General features: G+C 51.0%; 1 protein-coding gene across 1 annotated transcript in view; it reads left to right on the top strand.

The window, feature by feature from the left end:
• The first annotated feature begins 7,408 nt into the window (after positions 1-7,408).
• The window catches only part of LOC117507922 (transmembrane protein 88), a 37,635-nt gene continuing 20,234 nt past the window's right edge, over positions 7,409-24,809 (top strand). The window contains exons 1-2 of the mRNA XM_034167676.1: positions 7,409-7,558; positions 12,105-12,402. Coding sequence (XP_034023567.1) covers positions 12,106-12,402 — 297 coding nt within the window. The 5' untranslated portion in view covers positions 7,409-7,558; position 12,105. The remainder of the gene's footprint in view (positions 7,559-12,104; positions 12,403-24,809) is intronic.

Raw genomic sequence — 24,809 nt, 5'->3', positions numbered from 1 at the left:
TTCATCCTGTGGAAAATTATTGTACAAGTGGGTGAGTGTCCTTTTCATAGTTTTCTTCCTTTTGTATTTTTTTCTTCTCATTGGAGCTGGTAGACTATGTTGTGATTATTTTTATTTTATTTTATTATTATTCACAGGGCTGTTCCTTATTGGTTACAGTGGGGGGATTTCCACAGCGTCTATTCACATGGAGAACAGCAGGATAATAGCAGCTGAACACTTTGGGTGAAAACGTGTCACAGTTTCAGCTGCTTAGGGCCCTGTCCCACTGGGGAGAGGATTAATTGCACATGAATTGAGTATACATGTTGTGTGGGCCGCTGAAGAGGAGGTACTGCTGGCCCACCACCATCAGAGGGCGCCCTGCCTGGAGTGCGGGCTCCAGGCACCAGAGGGCGCTGCCGCCTTATGGGAGCAGCCTGGGTGACAGCTGTCACCCATCACCGGACACAGCTGTTCCACTCAGCACAGAGGTATATCAGGAGGACGGCGTCTCCACCTCAGTGCCGAGATATCGCCTTTAGACGAAGGTAACGTTCTCTGCATTTATATTCTGACTAAATAGCTAACAGATTTGTTAAACCTTTTCAGGACAGCTGAATTGCTTAGATAAGTACTCACCTGCCTGTCATACTGTAACTGGAGGTGGAGGCGGCTTCTCCCCTCTCCATTGCTGGGTGCTGTCGCATCCACGCCTGTGTTGTTGCTCTCTCCCGCCAGCAGTACCGGATCCGACGAGCGGAGGCAGTGGCCACCTGGGAATTCGGGACTTGGCGGTTCCAGTATTTCCAGGGTTCGGTGGCAGAGGAGATCTGGGTGGTTTCGGTTCGACTGAGACGGACGTCTCCTACCTTCGAGCCTGCCCACACGACACCAGCGGATTCGACCCCAAATTGTGATTGTTGTATTCATTGTGCTCGTTTCACAATAGTAAACCTTGTTATTCACCTTCCTCCATTGTCCGTTCATTGCGCCCCCTGTTGTGGGTCCGTGTTCCTACACTTTCACAACAGGATATCTCGGCCAGCGTCATGGACCCCGAGGGGCGTCAACCGGCTGTTGAACGGCCAATGGAAGACCAAGGCGCGTCGGCGGCTTCGGGAGGGGTAATCGGTGAGTTGCAGCGGATCCTCACCGCTTTCACCTCTCGGATCGATTTAATGACCGAGCAGCACGTTCTCCTAAACTGCAGGGTGGAGGCTCTCGCCGCACAAGTGGAGGCGCGCCCTTCGGGCGCCGCTGCGGCTCTCCCTCCCGAGGACCCTGCGCGTGAAAGTGACGTTCCACTGGTCGTTCAACGGTCCCTTCCTCCGTCCCCAGAAGCATACATAAGCCCTCCAGAACCGTACGGAGGCTGTGTGGAGACGTGCGCGGATTTTCTGATGCAGTGTTCGCTCGTCTTCGCACAGCGTCCCGTGATGTACGCGACTGATGCTAGCAAAGTAGCTTATGTAATAAATCTGCTTCGCGGGGAGGCACGCGCTTGGGCTACAGCGCTCTGGGAGCAGAACTCACGGCTCCTTCATACATACGTTGGGTTTGTACGGGAGCTCAGAACGGTGTTCGACCATCCCAACAGAGGAGAGTCCGCTTCAACCGTGCTACTGTCAATGAGACAGGGGCGTCGGAGCGCAGCTGCCTATGCAGTCGCCTTCCGCATCGCGGCGGCGAGATCCGGCTGGAATAGCACTGCCCTCCGCGCCGCCTTTGTAAAGGGACTGTCATTGGTCCTAAAAGAGCACCTGGTGGCGAAGGACGAACCGCGGGACTTAGACGGGCTCATCGATCTGGTCATACGACTCGACAACCGGTTAGAAGAACGCCGTCGGGAACGAGGCGAAGGGCGTGGCCAGGCACGCGTCGTCCCTCTCCCTTCCGGTGCCGATCGAGCTCCGCCTTCCCCACGCTCTACAGCCCCTGCGCTCCGTGGGGTCACAGCTCCCCCTACTGACGAAGCTAGGGACACGAGTAGGGCAACATTTAGGGCACCAGATGCACAGAGGAGATGGACCCACGGAGCGTGTCTTGTTTGTGGTTCCATAGAGCACCATGTGAGAGACTGCCCCGAGCGGCCAAACGCCAAACGCCCGCCCCTAGAGACTGGGCCAGGGGTGGGCCAAAACATTCACGTGGGACACACCCACATTGCTACACGACTCCCAGTCACGATCCTGTTTGAGGATTCAACCCTGAAGGCCCCAGCACTGGTGGACACGGGCTCTGAGGGAAATCTGCTTGACAGTAGATGGGCCAGGGAGATAGGGCTCCCTCTGGTGGCTTTTACCTCGCCTGTGCAGGTTCGGGCGCTAGATGGCTCCCTACTCCCACCAATCACGCATAAGACACCTCCAGTAACTCTGGTGGTGTCAGGTAACCACCGGGAGGTGATCAAGTTCTTTGTGACTCAGGCCACCTCCCGTGTGGTTTTGGGTTTTCCCTGGATGCTAAAGCACAATCCCCAGATCGATTGGCCGTCCGGGGTAGTGGTTCAGTGGAGCGAAACCTGCCATCGGGAGTGTCTAGGTTCCTCGGTTCCTCCCGGCTCCCAAGCTAAGGAGGAGGTCCGAGTCCCGCCCAATCTGAAGGCGGTGCCGGCGGAGTACCATGACCTCGCTGACGTGTTCAGCAAGGATCTGGCTCTCACGCTTCCTCCCCACCGTCCTTATGATTGTGCCATTGATTTGGTTCCAGGCTGTGAGTACCCGTCCAGTAGGCTGTACAACCTCTCACGGCCGGAGCGTGAATCAATGGAGACCTACATCCGGGACTCATTAGCTGCCGGGTTGATCCGGAATTCCACCTCTCCGATGGGTGCTGGTTTCTTTTTTGTGGGTAAAAAAGACGGCGGGCTTCGTCCATGCATTGATTACAGGGGGTTGAACGAAATCACGGTTCGCAACCGATACCCGTTGCCCTTGTTGGATTCGGTGTTCACCCCCTTGCATGGAGCCAAAATTTTCACCAAGCTGGATCTTAGGAATGCGTATCATTTGGTTCGGGTCCGGAAGGGAGACGAATGGAAGACGGCATTCAACACCCCCTTAGGTCATTTTGAGTACCTGGTCATGCCGTTCGGTCTCACTAATGTTCCCGCGACTTTCCAAGCGTTGGTAAACGATGTCTTGCGGGACTTCCTGCACTGGTTCGTCTTCGTATATCTAGACGATATACTCATCTTTTCCCCGGATCCTGAGACACATGTCCGGCATGTCCGTCAGGTCCTGCAGCGGTTGTTGGAGAACCGCCTGTTTGTGAAGGGCGAGAAGTGTGAATTCCACCGCACTTCTTTGTCCTTCCTGGGGTTCATCATCTCCTCCAACTCCGTCGCCCCTGATCCGGCCAAGGTTGCGGCAGTGAGAGACTGGCCCCAACCAACAAGCCGTAGGAAGCTGCAACAGTTCCTCGGCTTTGCTAATTTCTACAGGAGGTTTATTAAGGGCTACAGTCAGGTAGTTAGCCCCCTGACAGCCCTGACCTCCCCAAAAGTCCCCTTCACCTGGTCAGATCGGTGCGAAGCCGCGTTCAAGGAGTTGAAATGGCGCTTCTCGTCTGCACCAGTTCTGGTGCAGCCCGATCCTAGCCGCCAGTTAGTGGTTGAAGTGGATGCCTCGGACTCAGGGATAGGAGCGGTGCTCTCCCAGAGCGGGAAGACCGATAAGGTCCTTCACCCGTGTGCCTATTTTTCCCGCAGGTTGACCCCCGCTGAACGGAACTATGACGTCGGCAATCGGGAACTCCTTGCTGTGAAAGAGGCCCTCGAAGAGTGGAGACATCTGTTGGAGGGAACAGCCGTGCCATTCACGGTTTTCACTGACCATCAGAACCTGGAGTACATCAGGACCGCCAAGCGGCTGAACCCCAGGCAAGCCCGCTGGTCACTGTTCTTTGGCCGTTTTGACTTCCGGATCACCTACCGTCCCGGGACCAAGAATCAAAGATCAGATGCATTGTCCCGGGTGCACGAAGATGAAGTCAAAACGGAACCGTCGGATCCCCCGGATCCCATCATCCCGGAGTCCGCTATCGTGGCCGCCCTCACCTGGGACGTAGAGAAGACCGTCCGGGAGGCCCTGACCCGTGACCCGGACCCCGGAAACGGACCAAAGGACAGACTATACGTCCCACCAGAGGCTAGGGCTGCAGTCCTGGACTTCTGTCACGGTTCTAAACTCTCCTGTCACCCTGGGGTGCGAAGGACCGTGACAGTCGTCCGGCAACGCTTCTGGTGGGCGTCCCTGGAGGCCGACGTCCGGGACTACGTCCAGGCCTGTACCACCTGCGCCAGGGGCAAGGCCGACCATAGAAAGACCTCAGGGCAGCTACAGCCACTGCCCGTGCCTCATCGCCCCTGGTCCCACATCGGCCTGGACTTTGTCACGGGTCTCCCGCCGTCCCAGGGACACACCGTCGTCTTCACGATAGTGGACCGTTTCTCCAAGGCGGCCCACTTCGTGGCCCTCCCGAAGCTCCCAACGGCCCAGGAGACAGCGGACCTCCTGGTCCACCACGTCGTCCGTCTGCATGGCATACCATCAGACATCGTCTCCGATCGCGGTCCCCAGTTCACCTCGCACGTCTGGAGGAGCTTCTGCCGGGAACTGGGGGCCATGGTCAGCCTCTCGTCTGGGTACCACCCCCAGACCAACGGGCAGGCAGAGCGGGCGAATCAGGAACTGGAGCAGACACTTCGCTGTGTGACAGCCGCGCACCCGATGGCCTGGAGTACCCACCTGGCCTGGATCGAGTACGCCCATAACAGCCAAGTGTCATCTGCCACCGGCCTCTCCCCGTTTGAGGTGTGCTTGGGGTATCAGCCCCCCTTGTTTCCGGTGGTTGAGGGAGAGGTCGGTGTGCCCTCGGTCCAGGCCCACCTACGGAAGTGCCGTCGGGTGTGGCGTGCCGCCCGCTCTGCCTTGTTGAAGGCCCGGACGAGGGCGAAGACACATGCAGACCGGCGGCGGGCCCCGGCCCCCAAGTATCGTCCTGGGCAGGAGGTCTGGTTGTCTACCAAGGACATTCCTCTGCAGGTAGACTCGCCGAAACTTCAGGAACGGTACATCGGACCTTACAAGATCCTCAAGGTCATCAACCCCGCCGCAGTGAGGCTCCAGCTTCCGGCCTCACTGCGGATCCATCCAGTTTTTCATGTTTCCCGGATCAAGCCCCTTCACACCTCACCCCTCTGCACCCCGGGTCCGGCGCCGCCTCCTGCCCGGATCATCGACGGGGAACCGGCTTGGACTGTACGCCGGCTCCTTGATGTCCGTCGGATGGGCCGGGGTTTTCAATACCTGGTGGACTGGGAGGGGTACGGTCCCGAGGAACGCTCCTGGGTGAAGAAGGGCTTCATCCTGGACCCGGCCCTCCTGGCCGACTTCTACCGTCGCTATCCGGACAAGCCCGGCCGTGCGCCAGGAGGCGCCCGTTGAGGGGGGGTCCTGTTGTGTGGGCCGCTGAAGAGGAGGTACTGCTGGCCCACCACCATCAGAGGGCGCCCTGCCTGGAGTGCGGGCTCCAGGCACCAGAGGGCGCTGCCGCCTTATGGGAGCAGCCTGGGTGACAGCTGTCACCCATCACCGGACACAGCTGTTCCACTCAGCACAGAGGTATATCAGGAGGACGGCGTCTCCACCTCAGTGCCGAGATATCGCGTTTAGACGAAGGTAACGTTCTCTGCATTTATATTCTGACTAAATAGCTAACAGATTTGTTAAACCTTTTCAGGACAGCTGAATTGCTTAGATAAGTACTCACCTGCCTGTCATACTGTAACTGGAGGTGGAGGCGGCTTCTCCCCTCTCCGTTGCTGGGTGCTGTCGCATCCACGCCTGTGTTGTTGCTCTCTCCCACCAGCAGTACCGGATCCGACGAGCGGAGGCAGTGGCCACCTGGGAATTCGGGACTTGGCGGTTCCAGTATTTCCAGGGTTCGGTGGCAGAGGAGATCTGGGTGGTTTCGGTTCGACTGAGACGGACGTCTCCTACCTTCGAGCCTGCCCACACGACACCAGCGGATTCGACCCCAAATTGTGATTGTTGTATTCATTGTGCTCGTTTCACAATAGTAAACCTTGTTATTCACCTTCCTCCATTGTCCGTTCATTGCGCCCCCTGTTGTGGGTCCGTGTTCCTACACTTTCACAACAATACAAAGTACGGGCGTTCATTGTCATCCGCAACAAAAATGGCCAAAAATGACAAATGTCCCAGTATGAATTACGGCTATATTAATAATATATAGCGAATATATGATGAACAATCACCGTTGTATAACGCATGTAGTGAGGAAACAGATCCGACGCATTGCGATTATCATGGCAGTATTACGGGTGTATTATGATGCATCACGCACGTGTTGCCCTTGCACGGCATCTGCATTGTGGTCATAAATGAAGCGCACTCACTCCTTTCGGCATCACTGTTCACACCAACAATACAGCCTCTGGAGCATTTGCTGGACTTGGACAAGTTGATTGGAGTAAAGAAGCAGTGAACAGGGGGAGTGGTGACATCAGGATCGCACCAGAGCACAGCTCGTCTGAACCAGTATAACAAGAAGTTAAATCTGTTATAAACACAGGAATAAATACTGTAACAGCTACAGACAAGAAGGAAAAAACACGCAACTGTTTTTCCAAGCCTTGACAATGTAAACAAGTCAAATAATTACCTTTTTAGATGGCTCAAAATGCTTTCTGCAGCTGGGCCACTCGCGCGCGAGTGGAGGGGTGTCTCAATTCATAGGGCTAGAGGCATGATAGGGGGTAGGGGTAGGGTCAAGGGGAAGGGGAAGGGGTACAAAAGAGAATTGAGATTGGGGGCAAGTGTATCATCGGATGGCCACTAACAACCTAAAGCTACGTTGTTATGATTTTGGTGCCTTTAAAGAGAATGGCCAACTTGTCATAACAAATTTCAGAAAAATTCTCTCTGCAGATTTTCTGTGTAAAAAATTGCAATTAATGCCCTTTTTTTTTGGGGGGGGGGGGTGTTTTGTTTTGTTTTGTTTGTTTGTCTGTTGGCAGCCTCCCGAAGAATATACAAAATTAGAGCAAGAGTTACAGCAACCCAATGGGCTGCCCCCTCCCCTCCCCTTTTTCTTTGCCCTTCTTGGGGGCAACAGTCCCCTAAGGATTGCCTGTGCCAGATTTCAGGAAAAAAAAACATCTTCAAACAGTTTTTCATAAAAACATCAGACGCACCAGTAAATCTTGATGGCATCAGACTGTAGGTGCCCATGGTGCACCTGCAGCTTCCACTGCCACAGCTGCACATATCATCTGCAAAATCACGCCCCCTCCACAGCTGGAGACATATACCCAGTGGAAAGAACTTTCGATGTGCGCGCTCCCGCGTGTTGCGCGCTGTTGACAACATGTAGTGCGCGCGCAGCCGGGATGAAGTGGCTCCCAGACGCGCGGAAGACGCGCAGTTCGCAGCATCATTCCAGCGGTGCAGGATTCAAATAAAAGTGCGCTTTTCGTTCTTTCTGTCAACTGACTGCTGCAGAAGCGAGTCTTTTTCGTCTGACAGAGCTGTGGGACATTTAACACCTCAAGGTAAGAGCCAGATTTTTCTAACTGAACGTAAAGAAGTGCAGAGATTACCCAGCAAAGATCAAAGAGGACACGTCACAAAACATGTGGTTGCGATTTATTTATTTATTTTAAGGTCAGGCTAAAATGTTTCACAATGATTCTGTGCATATTGTCAAACACAAAGCGACCTGTGTGTGTGTGTGTGTGTGTGTGTGTGCGCGCGCGCGAGAGAGAGAGATTACAACCTGCAGGTCAGAATAAATTATTGGATGAGCGAGGGATAAATGTGGGATGGGCTGAGTGGATGAGGGAACATCTCTGTCTCCTTGTTCAGATTTTCAGAAATGTTGCAGCTGAATTATAAGCAGTAACATTTAGAATCACATCATTTGGGATTTGTATTTGTATTGTATGTATGTGTGTGTGTGTGGGGGGGGGGGGGAACTGATAACTTATATAACTTTCAGTGGCTTAATTCAAGGTTTTAACTACAGAATATAAACTAGAATGGCACTCATACCTGCTTCAAATCTGACTGTGATTACCTCCTCCAACCAGCAGAGGGGGCCAGTGCTATTTCTGACTTTTCCTCCCATCAGATTTTTGGGAGGCATATTCATTAAAGACATTAAAGGAGCATTTTGAGACATACTGTGCTCTATGACTGCTGGGCACTGATGGGAATAACGTTGTTATTAACTGTGTTTTTTTCCGGTAATGGGTAATCTAACTAATTAGTGTTCCCATCATTACAATGCCATTATCATTACTGACAATAAAATGTGGCACGTTATTGAAGCTGTTTTCATTTGCCAGCCACAGCTGAGCTGTGAAATTAGTTTTGTCTTTTCTTTGGGGGGGGGGGGGGGGGGGGGGGCGCAAAAGTGATGCTGATTGGCTAAGGAAGAGTAAACTTTCATGGAAAGCCAATCAGAGGCAGAGGTGGGTGGCAGGCAGTTCACGCATAAATACAAACACACGTGTGTTTGTATTGGGATTTACAAACATAAACAAATACAAAGACACAAATACACAAATACAAACTAAAAAAATACAAACACACAAATGTTTATATTTGCATACAGCATTTGTGTTTTTCAGCGGAAACTACAGACATTACTTTACCCTCACTGAGACAAAAGGCAAGAATGTACATGTGAAGGAGCACAATTTAATTTTTGATTTATTTGATGGGTTGCGGCCTGTTGAGGTGCAATAAATATTAAAAGTTCTAAAATATCTATTATGTTTGATTGTTCTACTGTTATAAACATAGTATTGATAATATTTACAATAATATATTAAATTTGATAGGTGTCTTGTCTCACATTGACCCACTGCAACATTAAAATAGTATACAAATAATGAATGTTTATGAGTTCAATGGTATGAATAGTTCATGAGGTGAAAATACCAGATTTCACCAAATTAAATATTTGTTCCATTGAAAGAATGTAAAAACATTCATTATTTATTTATATATAACAGCTAAAATAGATCCTTGTCTTTTGATATTATATTTATTTCTAAACAACAGAAAAGGGACTTACATTTTGGTGTTCATCACTGGTGCTTTGACGTCCAGCATGAACGTTAAATAGGAGTCCAAAATTGTTCTGTCATCTTGGGAAAAAATAATAAATAAATAAAAATAATTCAGATAAAGTCAGTATCAGATTCACATCACTCTGCATTCACGAGTAGGTGAGAAGGAGCCTGTGCACAGCCGATGCAAAAACTCTGATTCATGCTATTGTGTCTTCCAGAATTGATTACTATGAAGTTTTTTAGTCTGACTAATCACATCATAGTACAGTATAAAGAACCTAAAGAACCAGAATACTGTTGCTAGAGACTTGACCAGAACCAGGAACTTTGTATTGTTTTGGTGTTAGGCTCCCTTCACTGGCTCCCTGTTCAATCAAGGGCAGATTTCAAGGTTTTCTTGTGCCCTAGTCACACAGACATAAGAGTGTCAGATATTTGGGAGAGACACTGGCAGCTTCTGTCACTGCGGGATCTGTCCATGGTGCTGAACCATTTGTGCTTTTTGTCAAAGAAGACGGGGGACCTGTCTGCTACAAAACGTGCCTGGGTGTGTCTAGAACAACTCGCCATGCAACACACCCAGATAAACACAGATACACCCTGACACAGTTTTTCCATAATGGACAATGAAATCTTTGTCTAGTAAAAATGTGTCAAAGTCTGAACTGCACAGGCTGTGTTAAGCCCACAAAGTCTAGTTTATGTGCTATGGCTGGAGCCGGCCTAGTTGCACTAGTCTGGCCTGACTTGCAGAAATGTTCCAGCTAGAGTGTGCTGCAGACCAGATGGAGAATATGTAAAATGCTGATGACTCCTTTTTGTCTGTGGATTGCTCACTTGAAAGGAGTTTTTTTTTCTGCAGCACGATCCAGCCAACTGCTGTCTGCATGTGAGCATAAACACGCAGGAGCACCAATGTCATTGACAAGACTGTTCAATTTAAAAACTGCTACTGATTATTATTACTACTTGGATAATACAGTCTTCAATTCATTCAAGAGCATTAAAAACATGTCTGATTTCTCACCTTATCAATGAATGCATGCAAAGCCACAAAATAGTTCCTCTTCTGCCTCCATGAAAATCTTACTATGCGTGCAGTATGATCATTGATCAATCCCTTATTGCACAGTTTATTCAAGCAGGACAAGATTTATATGTGGAAGTAAATGAAATCCTCAATAATTTGTGGCATTTAAATGTGGAATGCACACATCTATACAATTGCGCCTTTTACCTTCTTTAAAACAATCCATAGAATTACCTCAAATTACCTCAGATTGTATTTTTTGTGTGAACACAAACATTTGTGTAAGAGGAATTTTTCAGAGAGAAAATGCTGATGGCACATTTTTTTGTGTGCAAAATATTCCATGGTGCAGGTGAAAACATCCAAACTTGCTTCTTTTTGGATGTATGTCATACGTGGAGTATGAGTGATTGATAAATATCTGGAGGGACAGGCTTTATGTGGCATTAAGTGGGGAGGTTGAGTGAGATCCTGATAATTTTGTGCCACATACAGTCTGCACCTTTTACTTTATGTAAAATGATCCAAAATATTCCACAGCTCTGAATGCAGATAAAACAAACAAATAAATAATACACACATCTGCTTTTGTATATGATGCTGGGATCTCAGCTCTTTAGGACCTTCTTCCAAATTTCAGCACCGGAGCTGTTCATCTCTTTTCCTTTTATGCTTTTTAAAGTTACACTGTGCATACCTTTTTAACATAAGTTTACATTAGTTACCTCCACTGAGGAGGTTATGTTGGAGTGCTGTTTGTCTGTTAGCAGGATTACAAAAAAACTACTGAACTGATTTTCCTAAATGTTGGTGGAAAGGTGAAGTATGTGTCAAGGAGGATGTCATTATCTTTTGGAGCAGATCTGATTAAGTGGGTAGATCCACAATTTTTTTTTTTAACATTGTGAGATAGGACAATTTAAAGTATTTTTGTAAATTTCTTGTAAATTATTACACAGAAGTAGCAGGTATTTATATTAGCAGGCATTTCTACAATATATTTGACTTGGTTCAGATAAATAAAGAGCCTTATTTTATAGCTCAAAATAGGAATTTTAAGGAGGTGCATTTATATTGGGTGAGGATGTAAGACAGCAAATCAGGCAGAAAACCTGCAACTCTATTCTTTCACATATTCTGTGAGCATACAAACATTTTAATTTCTGACTGAATAAACACAATAAAATTATGCAAAAAGCAAATTGTGTGGCACGGTGGCTTAGTAGTTATCATTGCCTCACAGCAGGAAGGTTATGGGATCGCTTCCCGCTTGGTCCTTTATGTGGACTTTTCATGTTTGCATAGGCTCTCTCCAGGTGCTCTGGCTTTCTCCCACCTCCAAAGACATGCAGGTTAGGTGAATCAGAAATTGAAAGAAATGATATACAGGTGTCCTGTCTTGGATGTGTGTCTGTCCCCCTGTCCCCCCCTCTTGCCCTATGACTGCTGTTACAGGCTCCAGCTGTGTGATGTGGGAGGAAGCCGAGGTATCCCATGCAAATTCCACACAGAAAGGCCCACGTGGGAAGTGATCCCATAACCTTCTTGCTGTGAAGCAGCAGTGCCAGTCACCATGCTGCCAATGTACTTCTTTGTTATTAATAAATATATTATTTCTTTACACAGTACAAATGGGGAGGTGACAACATTTGAATAAATAGTAAGTCCCTTCATCTGCAACCCGATTCCAGATAAGCGGTTGAAGATGAGTGAGTGGTGAGTAAGTAAGTCCCTTCAGCTGCTCCCTTGTTTTCACTCAGGGTTGTCACAGCAGATCCAAAGTGGACCTGCATGTTGATTTGGCAGAGGTTTTATGCCGGATGCACTTCCTGACACATGTTACATGGAGAAATGTGGCAGGGGTGGGGGTCTGAACCAGGAACCTTCCACACTGAAACCAAGTACACTGACATTTGATCACCCTTGCTATTAATAATTAGAAATGTATGTAATCATTGTGGGATTTAAAACACCAAATCCTTCTTTCAGAATGTGTGGCACGGATGCAGAGGTAGACGATGCAGGTTCAGTGGAGGAGGAGGAGAAATATGAGGAATTCTGGGTTGGGGAGGAAGTGAAGATGATGCCCCCTCCTGTCGTGGAGAGTGAGAGCAGTGCATGGGGAAGCCGTCGGTCCTGCTGTGGCTCTGTGGTCTGTGGGGCAGCTCTCCTCCTGTGGAACCTCTGCGTGGTGTCAGTTACTGCTCTGCTGCTTGTTCTGGTCTTCTCCATGGTCCTGCTCCCTGCGGTGCTGCTGCTCTATGCTGGATTCCTCTGCCATTCCAGGGTGAGTTTGCAGTACTTTTCTCGGCTCAACAGTAGGGACACACAGCGAGTTTATTGCTGTGGAGGAACATCATTTCCAAAATTTATCCTGAGACGCAGCAAACTGCAGCTACATGGTGGACACAGACTCACCGGTGTATAATTGAGCTGATATTGTAATTTCTCATTTTTGACATCTATTATATTTGCAAACTATTTACCCAACGATTTGTCAATGTTTGTTTTTCAGTATAATTTGGTTTGTTTACAGTATCAGATCAGCATCAGCTGAAATCTGTTTGGTGGGGAAAAAGATGGGGCCACTTTCAGCTACAGTGTGAACATGGGGCAGCATCCCATTTGGAACCCAGGTTTTCAGTCACAATCTCTATTCAGAAAGTACAGTGCATCCAGAAAGTATTCACAGCACTTCACTTTTTCCACATGTTGTTATGTTACAGCCTTATTCCAAAATGGAGTAAATTCACAGAGTTGTCCTGAAGCCACTTCTTTGATATCTTGGCTGTGTGCTTAGGGTCATTGTCCTGCTGAAAGATGAACCATCACCCCAGTCTGAGGTCAAGAGCGCTCTGGAGCAGGTTTTCATCCACGATGTCTCTGTACATTGCTGCATTCATCTTTCCCTCAATCCTGACTAGTCTCCCAGTTCCTGCCACTGAAAAACATCCCCATAGCATGATGCTGCCACCACCATGCTTCGCTGTAGGGATGGTGCCTGGTTTCCTCCAAATATGATGCCTGGCATTCATGCCAAAGCGTTCAATCTTTGTCTCATCAGACCAGAGAATTTTGTTTCTTATGGTCTGAGAGTCCTTCAGGTGCCCTTTGGCAAACTCCAGTTTGGCTGCCATGTGTCTTTTACTAAGGAGTGGCTTCTGTTTGACCACTCTACCATACAGGCCAGATTGGTGGATTGCTGCAGTGATGGTTGTCCTTTTGGAAGGTTCTTCTCTTCACAGAGGAATACTGAAGCTCTGACAGAGTGACCATCGGGTTCTTGGTCACCTTCCTGACTAAGGCCTTTCTTCCCTGATCACTCAGTTTAGACGGCGGCCAGCTCTAGGAAGAGTCCTTGTGGATCTGAACTTCTTCCATTTACAGATGATGGAGGCGACTGTGCTCATTGGGACCTTTAAAGCACCAGAAATGTTTCTGTACCCTTCCACAAATTTGTGCCTCGAGGTAATCCTGTCTCGGAGGTCTACAGACAATCTCTTTGATTTGGGACAGTTTAAATTACCATCCATCCATCCATCCATCCATCCATCCATCCATCCATCCATCCATCCATCCATCCATCCATCCATCCATCCATCCATCCATCCATCCATCCATCCATCCATCCATCCATCCATCCATCCATCCATCCATCCATCCATCCATCCATCCATCCATTTTCTTCCACTTTATCCGGAGTCGGGTCGTGGGGGCAGCAGTTCAAGCAAAGCCGCCCAGACCTCCCAATCCACACACACCTCCCCCAGCTCCTCTGGGGGAACCCAGAGGCATTAAAAAAAAAGGTAAAATTACCATTCAGTGTTATTGCTATTTCTGAAACATGGATCAGCCTTGATAAGGGAGTTGATTTTGAACTGGATGGTTATAAATTTAATTACATAAACCGAGTGGGGAAGACTGGTTTAGGGGTAGCTTTGTATGTGGACAAAAACCTGAAGTTTAAAGTGGTAGAAAATATGACCAAAGTGATGGATGGCATATCTGAAGGTATAACAGTAGAAATTTATATGGGGGAACACCAGGTTCAAATAGTGAAATCTTTAGGGCATGGTTTGAGGAAACATATACAACTTCAACTCAAAAGATCTTCATCTGTGGGGATTTTAGTATTGATCTGCTGAACCCAAATAATCATAAGTCAACTAAAGAATTTAATGATACAGTGTACAGTCTGAGCCTCTATCCTAAAATGACCAGACCTAGCAGAATTACAGCTCAAAATGTCACATTAATAGATAATATATTTACAAATGTAACAGATAACAATATAATAAGTGGACTATTAATTTGTTGGGAAGGTGTCGTAGCACGGACCCACAACAGGGGGCGCTAAAGAACGGACAATGAATAAGCCAAAAAGTAACAATTTAATGTTGTGACAACACACAACTAAATACACAAAATTTGTAAAGTCAATTAACACCAGGTGACGTGTGGGCAGGCTCGAAGATAGAAGACCCCCGACGAGAGAGAAGCCGCGTCCCATACGGCTTCCACCACCAACGGTCTGAAGAACACCGGAGCCGCCAAGTCCCGAGTCCCCAGGTGGCCTCTGTCTTCGGCTGTCGACCCTGGTACTGCTGGCAGAAAGCAAAGACAAGATGAGTGAGTGTGAGTCCGCACACTCAGTAATCCACAGTCTGCACACAGTTAGGAGGGAGCACCTCCACCTCCAATCACACACTCGTGCAGCTCCTGTTTAATGCACTTATCTGGTTTGGGGTGTGAGGCGAAGCCGTCGCTGTCACACCAAACACCAATCCCACAGATAAGGAAAGCACCAGGAAAACGGCTGCAACAGAAGTTCAGATTATTACTCAACGTATGAGTCAGCAGAGAAAATTACCTCTTTGGTAGTCGATTTCTCAGCGGGGAGGTGGAGTTGCAGTCCGGCTTATATAGTGTTGTATATGAGTGACAGCTGGTGCGATGAGTGACAGCTGTCACTTCTTCTGGGTCTGGCGCCCTCTCGTGCTTGGAGCCCGCACTCCAAGCAGGGCGCCCTCTGGTGGTGGTGGGCCAGCAGTACCTCCTCTTCAGCGGCCCACATAACAGGACCCCCCCCCTCAACGAGCGCCTCCTGGCGCCCGACCTGGCGTGTCCGGGTGTCTCTTGTAGAAATCGGCCAGGAGGGCCGGGTCCAGGATGAAGCTCCTCTTCACCCAGGAGCGTTCTTCAGGTCCATACCCCTCCCAGTCCACCAGATATTGGAACCCCCGGCCCTTATGACGGACGTCCAGGAGCCTGCGGACTGTCCAAGCAGGCTCCCCGTCAATGAGCCGGGCAGGAGGCGGCGTAGGTCCAGGTGCACAGAGGGGCGAGGTGGGGTGTGGCTTGAGGCGGGACACATGGAACACAGGATGGATCTGCAGTGAAGCTGGGAGTTGGAGCTTCACTGCGGCCGGGTTGATGATTTTGACGATTTTGAATGGTCCAATGTATCGGTCTTTCAACTTGGGGGAGTCCACACAGAGGGGGATGTCCTTTGTCGAAAGCCACACCTCCTGCCCGGGCTGGTATGTGGGGGCCGGGGAACGCCGGTGGTCCGCATGGGTCTTGGCCCTCGTCCGGGCCTTTAACAGGGCAGAGCGGGCGGTCCGCCACACCCGGCGGCACCTCCTGAGGTGGGCCTGGACCGAGGGCACACCGACCTCTCCCTCCACCAGCGGGAACAATGGGGGCTGGTACCCCAAACATGCCTCAAAAGGGGAGAGGCCGGTAGCAGACGAGACTTGGCTGTTATGGGCATACTCGATCCAGGCCAGATGGTGACTCCAGTCCACGGGGCACGCGGAGATGACGCAGCGAAGGGCCTGCTCCAACTCCTGGTTAGCCCGCTCTGCCTGGCCGTTTGTCTGGGGGTGGTACCCGGACGAGAGGCTCACGGTGGCCCCCAGCTCCTTACAGAAATTCCTCCAAACTTGCGAAGAGAACTGGGGACCACGATCTGATACGATGTCCGATGGTATCCCATGCAGCCGCATGACGTGGTGGACCAGGAGGTCTGCCGTCTCCTTGGCCGTCGGGAGCTTCGGGAGGGCCACGAAGTGGGCCGCCTTGGAGAACCGGTCCACTATCGTGAGAATGATGGTGTTGCCCTCGGACGGCGGGAGGCCCGTGATGAAGTCCTGGCCGATGTGAGACCAGGGGCGGTGAGGCACCGGCAAGGGTTGGAGGAGTCCCGAGGTCTTCCTATGATCCGCCTTGCCCCTGGCACAGATAGTACAGGCCTGGACGTAGTCCCGAACGTCGGTTTCCAATGACGCCCACCAGAAGCGCTGCTGGACCACTGCCACGGTCCTACGCACTCCGGGATGACAGGAGAGCTTGGATCCGTGACAGAAGTCCAATACGGCAGCTCTGGCTTCTGGTGGGACGTACATTTTGTTCTTGGGGCTGGTCCCCGGGTCCGGGCTCCTTGCTAGGGCCTCCCGGACGGTCTTCTCCACGTCCCAGGTGAGGGAGGCCACGACAGTGGACTCGGGGATGATGGTCTCGGTGGGGTTCGACAGCCCCGCCTTGGCTTCTTCTTCGTGCACCCGGGACAGCGCATCCGATTTTTGTTTTTTGGTCCCGGGGCGGTACGTGATCCGGAAGTCAAAGCGCCCAAAGAACAGAGACCAGCGGGCTTGCCTGGGGTTCAGCCGCTTGGCGGTCCGGATGTACTCCAGGTTCCGATGGTCCGTGAAAACCATGAAAGGCAACGACGCCCCCTCCAGCAGGTGTCTCCACTCTTCAAGAGCCTCCTTCACCGCGAGGAGCTCCCGATTGCCGACGTCATAGTTCCGTTCAGCTGGGGTCAACCTGCGGGAAAAATAGGCACAAGGATGGAGAACCTTATCAGCCTCCATGCTCTGGGACAGCACGGCTCCTATCCCTGAGTCAGAGGCGTCCACTTCCACTATGTACTGGCGATCAGGATCAGGCTGCACCAGAACTGGTGCAGTCGAGAACCGGCGTTTCAACTCCTTGAATGCGGCTTCGCACCGATCCGACCAGGTGAAGGGGACCTTGGTGGAGGTCAGGGCAGTCAGGGGGCTAACTACCTGACTGTAGCCTTTAATGAACCTCCTGTAGAAATTTGCAAAGCCGAGGAACTGCTGTAGTTTCCTGCGGCTTGTTGGTTGGGGCCAATCTCTCACCGCCGCAACCTTGGCCGGATCAGGGGCGACGGAGTTGGAGGAGATGATGAACCCCAGGAAGGACAAAGAAGTGCGGTGGAACTCGCACTTCTCGCCCTTCACAAACAGCCGGTTCTCCAACAATCGCTGTAGGACCTGACGTACATGCTGGACATGGGTCTCAGGGTCCGGGGAAAAGATGAGTATATCGTCCAGATATACGAAGACGAACCGATGCAGGAAGTCCCGCAAGACGTCATTTACCAAAGCTTGGAACATCGCGGGGGCGTTAGTGAGGCCGAACGGCATGACCAGGTACTCAAAGTGACCTAACGGGGTGTTAAATGCCGTCTTCCACTCGTCTCCCTTCCGGATCCAAACCAGGTGGTACGCGTTTCTAAGATCCAATTTTGTGAAAATTTGGGCTCCATGCAGGGGCGTGAACACTGAATCCAACAGAGGTAACGGGTATCGGTTGCGAATCGTGATTTCGTTCAGCTCTCTGTAATCAATGCATGGACGGAGTCCGCCGTCCTTTTTGCCCACAAAAAAGAAACCAGCACCCATCGGGGAGGTGGAGTTCCGGATCAGCCCGGCAACTAAAGAGTCCCGGATGTAGGTCTCCATTGATTTGCGTTCCGGACGTGAGAGGTTGTACAACCTACTGGACGGGTACTCAGCGCCCAGGACCAAATTGATGGCACAATCGTACGGTCGGTGCGGGGGAAGAGTGAGCGCCAGGTCTTTGCTGAAGATGTCAGCGAGATCGTGGTACTCCTTTGGCACCGCCGATAGATTGGGGGGGACTTTAACCTCCTCATTAGCCTTCATGCCGGGAGGAACCGAGGATCCTAAACACTCCCAGTGGCAGGTTTCGCTCCACTGCGTCACAACCCCGGACGGCCAGTCTATCCGGGGACTGTGCTTCACCATCCATGGAAATCCCAAAATCACTCGGGAGGTAGAAGGTGTCACATGGAACACTATCTCCTCCCTGTGATTTCCAGACACAACCAAAGTCACTGGCTGTGTCTGATGTGTGATTAATGGAAGCAGGGTGCCATCTAGTGCTCGCACCTGCAATGGTGCCGGCAGAGCCACCAGGGGGAGCCCTACTTCCTTTGCCCATCTGTTATCCAGCAGATTCCCTTCCGACCCTGTGTCTACCAGTGCTGGGGCGTGAAGGGTTAGATCCCCACAAAGGATCGTCACTGGGATTCGTGCAGATTTGCAGGATTTCCCCGCGTGCGTGTTATGACCCACCCTTAGCCCAGTTTCTAAGGACGGGCGTTGTAGTTTGACCGTTTTGGGGCAGTCCTTCTGCATATGCTCACAAGAGCCGCAGACAAAACACTCCCCGCGGGCCAGCCTCCTTTGACGTTTGTTTTTACTTTGGCCCTGCTCGTGTCCATAGCCTCCTCAGCAGGGGGAGCTGTAGCCACACGGAGCTCTCTGGCAGTGAAGCGTGGGGACGATGTCACCCTTTCGGAACGGGAAGGGGGAGGGACGGCTCGTGCTCGGTCACGCCCCCCGGCCTGCTCCCGACGATGCTCATTCAAATGGTTGTCTAAGCATATAACTAAATCGACAAGCCCGTCAAAATCCCGCGGTTCCTCCTTAGCCAGCAGGTGCTCCTTCAGGACCGGAGACAGTCCATTTACGAAGGTGGCGCGGAGCGCAACATTATTCCAGCCGGACCTTGCTGCCGCGATGCGGAAGTCGACTGCATACTCGGCTGCGCTGCGACGCCCCTGTCTCATTGACAGCAGCATTAACACCAGGTGACGTGTGGGCAGGCTCGAAGATAGAAGACCCCCGACGAGAGAGAAGCCGCGTCCCACACGGCTTCCACCACCAACGGTCTGAAGAACACCGGAGCCGCCATGTCCCGAGTCCCCAGGTGGCCTCTGTCTTCGGCTGTCGACCCTGGTACTGCTGGCAGAAAGCAAAGACAAGATGAGTGAGTGTGAGTCCGCACACTCAGTAATCCACAGTCTGCACACAGTTAGGAGGGAGCACCTCCACCTCCAATCACACACTCGTGCAGCTCCTGTTTAATCCACTTATCTGGTTTGGGGTGTGAGGCGAAGCCGTCGCTGTCACACCAAACGCCAATCCCACAGATAAGGAAAGCACCAGGAAAACGGCTGCAACAGAAGTTCAGATTATTACTCAACGTATGAGTCAGCAGAGAAAATTACCTCTTCGGTAGTCGATTTCTCGGCGGGGAGGTGGAGTTGCAGTCCGGCTTATATAGTGTTGTAGATGAGTGACAGCTGGTGCGATGAGTGACAGCTGTCACTTCTTCTGGGTCTGGCGCCCTCTCGTGCTTGGAGCCCGCACTCCAAGCAGGGCGCCCTCTGGTGGTGGTGGGCCAGCACTACCTCCTCTTCAGCGGCCCACATAACATTAATTAATGATATCAGTGATCATTTACCAGTTTTTGTAGTATATGACAACTGCTACAAGAAAGATAGGATATTGGACAAAGGTTTAAAAGAGTGAAGACGGAGGAAGCAATGAATGCATTTAAAGAAGAACTTTGGTACAGAACTGGGAGTCGGTATTAAGCGAAGGTAGCATTGATAAAGCACATGAAGCTTTTTTGTATATTTTTAAATCATTATATGATAGAAAATGTCCAATAAAAAATACAGCAATACAAATAAATATTCTGACACACCATGGATCACAAAGGGATTGCAAAATGCCTGTAAAAAAAGAACACACTCGACAGAGAATTCATTAAGTATAGGACTGTAGAAGTTGAGAATAAGTACAAGAAATATAAAAATAAACTGATTATCATACGGCTATGCAAACAAGAATATTACAGCAAATTATTAGATAGGAATAAGAATAACATTAAAGGTATTTGGGAGGTTTTGAATAATATTATTTAAAAAGTTTGAGACAGTATAATTATCCACAATATTTTGTTAATAATGACAAAAACATTGATGATATGAATGATGTGGTAAATGAATTTAATAAGTATTTTGTAAATGTTCGTGCAATGCTGGCAGAAAAAAAATCCCTCATCCTGGAAGAGCTGATGAGTGGAGTGAGACTTTAATAAATAGAAATCCAAAGTCATTGTTCCTCACTGCAGTGGAGAAGAGAGAAATAATAGAAATTGTCAATATATGTAAAAACAAGGTGTCAACTGATTGTGATGACATCGATATGACGACAGTTACAAAGGTTATTGAAGCAATTATTCAAGCACTGACCTACACCTGTGATTTGTCATTTCAGATGGATAAATTTCCAAATAAAATAAAACTGCAAACGTCATCCAATTGTATAAAACTGGAAACATGTTGTGTGGGCCGCTGAAGAGGAGGTACTGCTGGCCCATCACCACCAGAGGGCACCCTGCTTGGAGTGCGGGCTCCAAGCACGAGAGGGCGCCAGACCTAGAAGAAGTGACAGCTGTCATTCATCCCCTGCACCAGCTGTCACTCGTTCATCATCATCACCATCATAAAAGCCGGACTGCAACTCCACCTCCTCGCCGAGAAATCGACTACCAGTAACAAGGTAATTTTCTCTGCTGACTGACACTATGTGTGTAATAACCTCCACTTCTATTGCAGCCGTTTTCCTGGAGTGTTGCCTTATCTGGAGGATTGGTGTTTGGTGTGACAGCGACGGCTTCGCCTCACACCCCAACCCAGATAAGTGGTTGACCAGGAGCTGCACGAGTGTGTGTGATTGGAGGTGGAGGTGCTCCCTCCTAACTGTGTTTGGACTGTGAATTACTGAGTGTGCGGACTCACACTCACACATCATATCTCTGCTTTCTGCCAGCAGTACCAGGGTCGACAGCCGAAGACAGAGGCCACCTGGGGACTCGGGACTTGGCGGCTCCGGTGTTCTTCAGACCGTTGGTGGTGGAAGCCGTGTGGGACGCGGCTTCTCTCTCGTCAGAGGTCTTCTATCTTCAAGCCTGCCCACACGTCACCTGGTGTTTATTGACTGTGCAAATTACTGTACATTTCGTTGTGTATTATCACAACATTAAATTACCTTTTGGCTTACTCATTGTCCGTTCATTTGCGCCCCCTGTTGTGGGTCCGTGCTACGACACCTTCCCAACAGGATTTCTCGGCCATCGTCATGGATTCCGAGGGGCGTCAACCCGAGCTTGAACGGCCAATGGAAGAGCCAGGAGCGCAGGCGTCAGCTGGAGGCGTGTTGAGTGAGCTGCAGCAGATCTTAACCGCCTTCACGGCTCGGTTAGATTTAGTGACCGAGCAGAATGTCCTCCTTAATCGGAGGGTGGAGGCTCTCACCGCCAGGGTGGAAGCGCGCGATCAGGGCGATGCTGCAGCCACTCCTCTGGCTGGTCCTGGGCCTATATCAGACATTCCACTGGTCGTTCAACGAACCCCCCCACCGTCCCCTGAAGCATACATAAGCCCTCCGGAACCGTATGGGGGCTGTGTTGAGACGTGCGCAGACTTCCTCATGCAGTGTTCGCTCGTCTTTTCACAGTGCCCTGTCATGTACGCGTCAGACACCAGCCGGGTGGCTTATGTTATTAATCTGCTTCGAGGAGAGGCACGCGCCTGGGCTACGGCGCTTTGGGAGCAGAATTCACGGCTCCTAACGTCTTATACTGGGTTTGTACGGGAGTTCAAACAAGTGTTTGACCATCCCAACAGAGGCGAGACCGCTTCGAACGTGCTGCTGTCTATGAGACAGGGGCGCCGTAGCGCAGCCGAGTATGCAGTCGACTTCCGCATCGCGGCAGCGAGGTCCGGCTGGAATAACGTTCTGCTCTGCGCCGCCTTTGTAAATGGACTGTCCTCGGTCCTTAAAGAGCACCTACTGGCTAAGGAGGAACCGCGGGATTTTGACGGGCTTGTCGATTTAGTTATACGCTTAGACAACCGTTTAAACGAGCATCGTCGGGAGCAGGCCGGGGGGCATGACCGGGCACGAGCCGTCCCTCCCCCTTCCGGTTCTGAAAAGGTGACGTCGTCCCCACGCTTCACTGCCAGAGAGGTCCGTGTGGCTACAGCTCCCCCTGCTGAGGAGGCTATGGACACGAGCAGGGCCAAAGTAAAAACAAACATTAGACAAAGGAGGCTGGCCCGCGGAGAGTGTTTTATCTGCGGCTCTTGTGAGCACCTGCAGAAGGACTGCCCCAAATGGTCAAACTACAACGCCCGTCCTTAGAAACTGGGCTAAGGGTGGGCCATAACACGCACGCGGGGAAACCCCGCAAATCTGCACGAATCCCAGTAACAATCCTTTGTGGGGATTTAACCCTTCACGCCCCAGCACTGGTAGACACGGGGTCGGAAGGGAATCTGCTGGATAGCAGATGGGCAAAGGAAGTAGGGCTCCCCCTGGTGGCTCTGCCGGCACCATTGCAGGTGCGAGCACTAGATGGCACCCTGCTTCCGTTAATCACACATCAGACACAACCAGTGACTTTGGTTGTGTCTGGGAATCACAGGGAGGAGATCGTGTTCCATGTAACACCATCTACCTCCCGAGTGATTTTGGGCTTTGCATGGATGGTGAAGCACAATCCCCGGATAGATTGGCCGTCCGGGGTTGTGACGCAGTGGAGCAAAACCTGCCACCGGGAGTGTTTAGGATCCTCGGTTCCTCCCGGCACTACGGCTAATGAGGAGGTCAAAGTCCTCCCCAATCTATCGGCGGTGCCAAAGGAGTACCATGATCTTGCTGACGTTTTCAGCAAAGATCTGGTGCTCACTCTTACCCCGCAACGACCGTATGATTGTGCCATTGATTTGGTCCTGGGCGCTGAGTACCCGTCCAGTAGGTTGTACAACCTCTCACGTCCGGAACGCGAATCAATGGAGACCTACATCCATGACTCCTTAGCTGCCGGGCTGATCCGGAACTCCACCTCCCTGATGGGTGCTGGTTTCTTTTTTGTGGGTAAAAAAGACGGCGGACTCCGTCCATGCATTGATTACAGAGGGCTGAACGAGATCACGGTTCGCAACCGATACCCGTTATCTCTGTTGGATTCAGTGTTCACGCCCCTGCATGGAGCCCAAATTTTTACGAAATTGGATCTTAGAAACGCGTACCACCTGGTTCGGATCCGGAAGGGAGACGAATGGAAGACGGCATTCAACACCCCGTTAGGTCACTTTGAGTACCTGGTCATGCCGTTCGGCCTCACTAACACCCCCGCGACGTTCCAAGCTTTGGTAAATGACGTCTTGCGGGACTTCCTGCATCGGTTCGTCTTCGTATATCTGGACGATATACTCATCTTTTCCCCGGACCCTGAGACCCATGTCCAGCATGTACGTCAGGTCCTACAGCGGTTGTTGGAGAACCGGCTGTTTGTGAAGGGCGAGAAGTGCGAGTTCCACTGCACTTCTTTGTCCTTCCTGGGGTTCATCATCTCCTCCAACTCCGTCGCCCCTGATCCGGCCAAGGTTGCGGCGGTGAGAGATTGGCCCCAACCAACAAGCCGCAGGAAACTACAGCAGTTCCTCGGTTTTGCAAATTTTTACAGGAGGTTCATTAAAGGCTACAGTCAGGTAGTTAGCCCCCTGACTGCCCTGACCTCCACCAAGGTCCCCTTCGCCTGGTCGGATCAGTGTGAAGCCACGTTCCAGGAGTTGAAACGCCGGTTCTCGACTGCACCAGTTCTGGTGCAGCCTGATCCTGATCGCCAGTACATAGTAGAAGTGGACGCCTCTGACTCAGGGATAGGAGCCGTGCTGTCCCAGAGCGTGGAGGCTGATAAAGTTCTCCATCCTTGTGCCTTTTATTCCCGCAGGTTGACCCCAGCTGAACAGAACTATGACGTCGGCAATCGGGAGCTCCTCGTGGTGAAGGAGGCTCTTGAAGAGTGGAGACACCTGCTGGCGGGGGCATCGTTGCCCTTCAGGGTTTTCACGGACCATCGGAACCTGGAGTACATCCGGACCGCCAAGCGGCTGAACCCCAGGCAAGCCTGCTGGTCTCTGTTCTTCGGGCGCTTTGACTTCCAGATCACGTACCGCCCCGGGACCAAGAACCAAAAATCAGATGCATTGTCCCGGGTGCACGAAGAAGAAGCCAAAGCGGGGCTGTCGAACCCCACCGAGACCATCATCCCCGAGTCCACTGTCATGGCCACCCTCACCTGGGACGTGGAGAAGACCGTCTGGGAGGCCCTGACAAGGAGCCCGGACCCGGGAACTGGCCCCAAGAACAAACTGTACATCCCACCAGAGGCAAGAGCTGCCGTATTGGACTTCTGTCACGGGTCCAAGCTCTCCTGTCATCCCGGAGTGCGTAGGATCATGGCAGTGGTCCAGCAGCGCTTCTGGTGGGCGTCCCTGGAAACCGACGTCCGGGACTACGTCCAGGCCTGTACCATCTGCGCCAGGGGGAAGGCAGACCATCGGAGGACTACGGGACTCCTCCAACCCCTGCCGGTGCCTCATCGCCCCTGGTCTCACATCGGCCTGGACTTCATCACGGGCCTCCCGCCGTCCCAGGGCAACACCGTGATTCTCACGATAGTGGACCGGTTCTCCAAGGCGGCCCACTTCGTGGCCCT

Source organism: Thalassophryne amazonica, chromosome 3 (genome assembly GCF_902500255.1).
Source record: "Thalassophryne amazonica chromosome 3, fThaAma1.1, whole genome shotgun sequence".
Classification (NCBI taxonomy): domain Eukaryota; kingdom Metazoa; phylum Chordata; class Actinopteri; order Batrachoidiformes; family Batrachoididae; genus Thalassophryne; species Thalassophryne amazonica.
The sequence above is the reverse complement of the archived record's forward strand: the minus strand, read 5'-3'. Positions and strand labels throughout refer to the sequence as shown.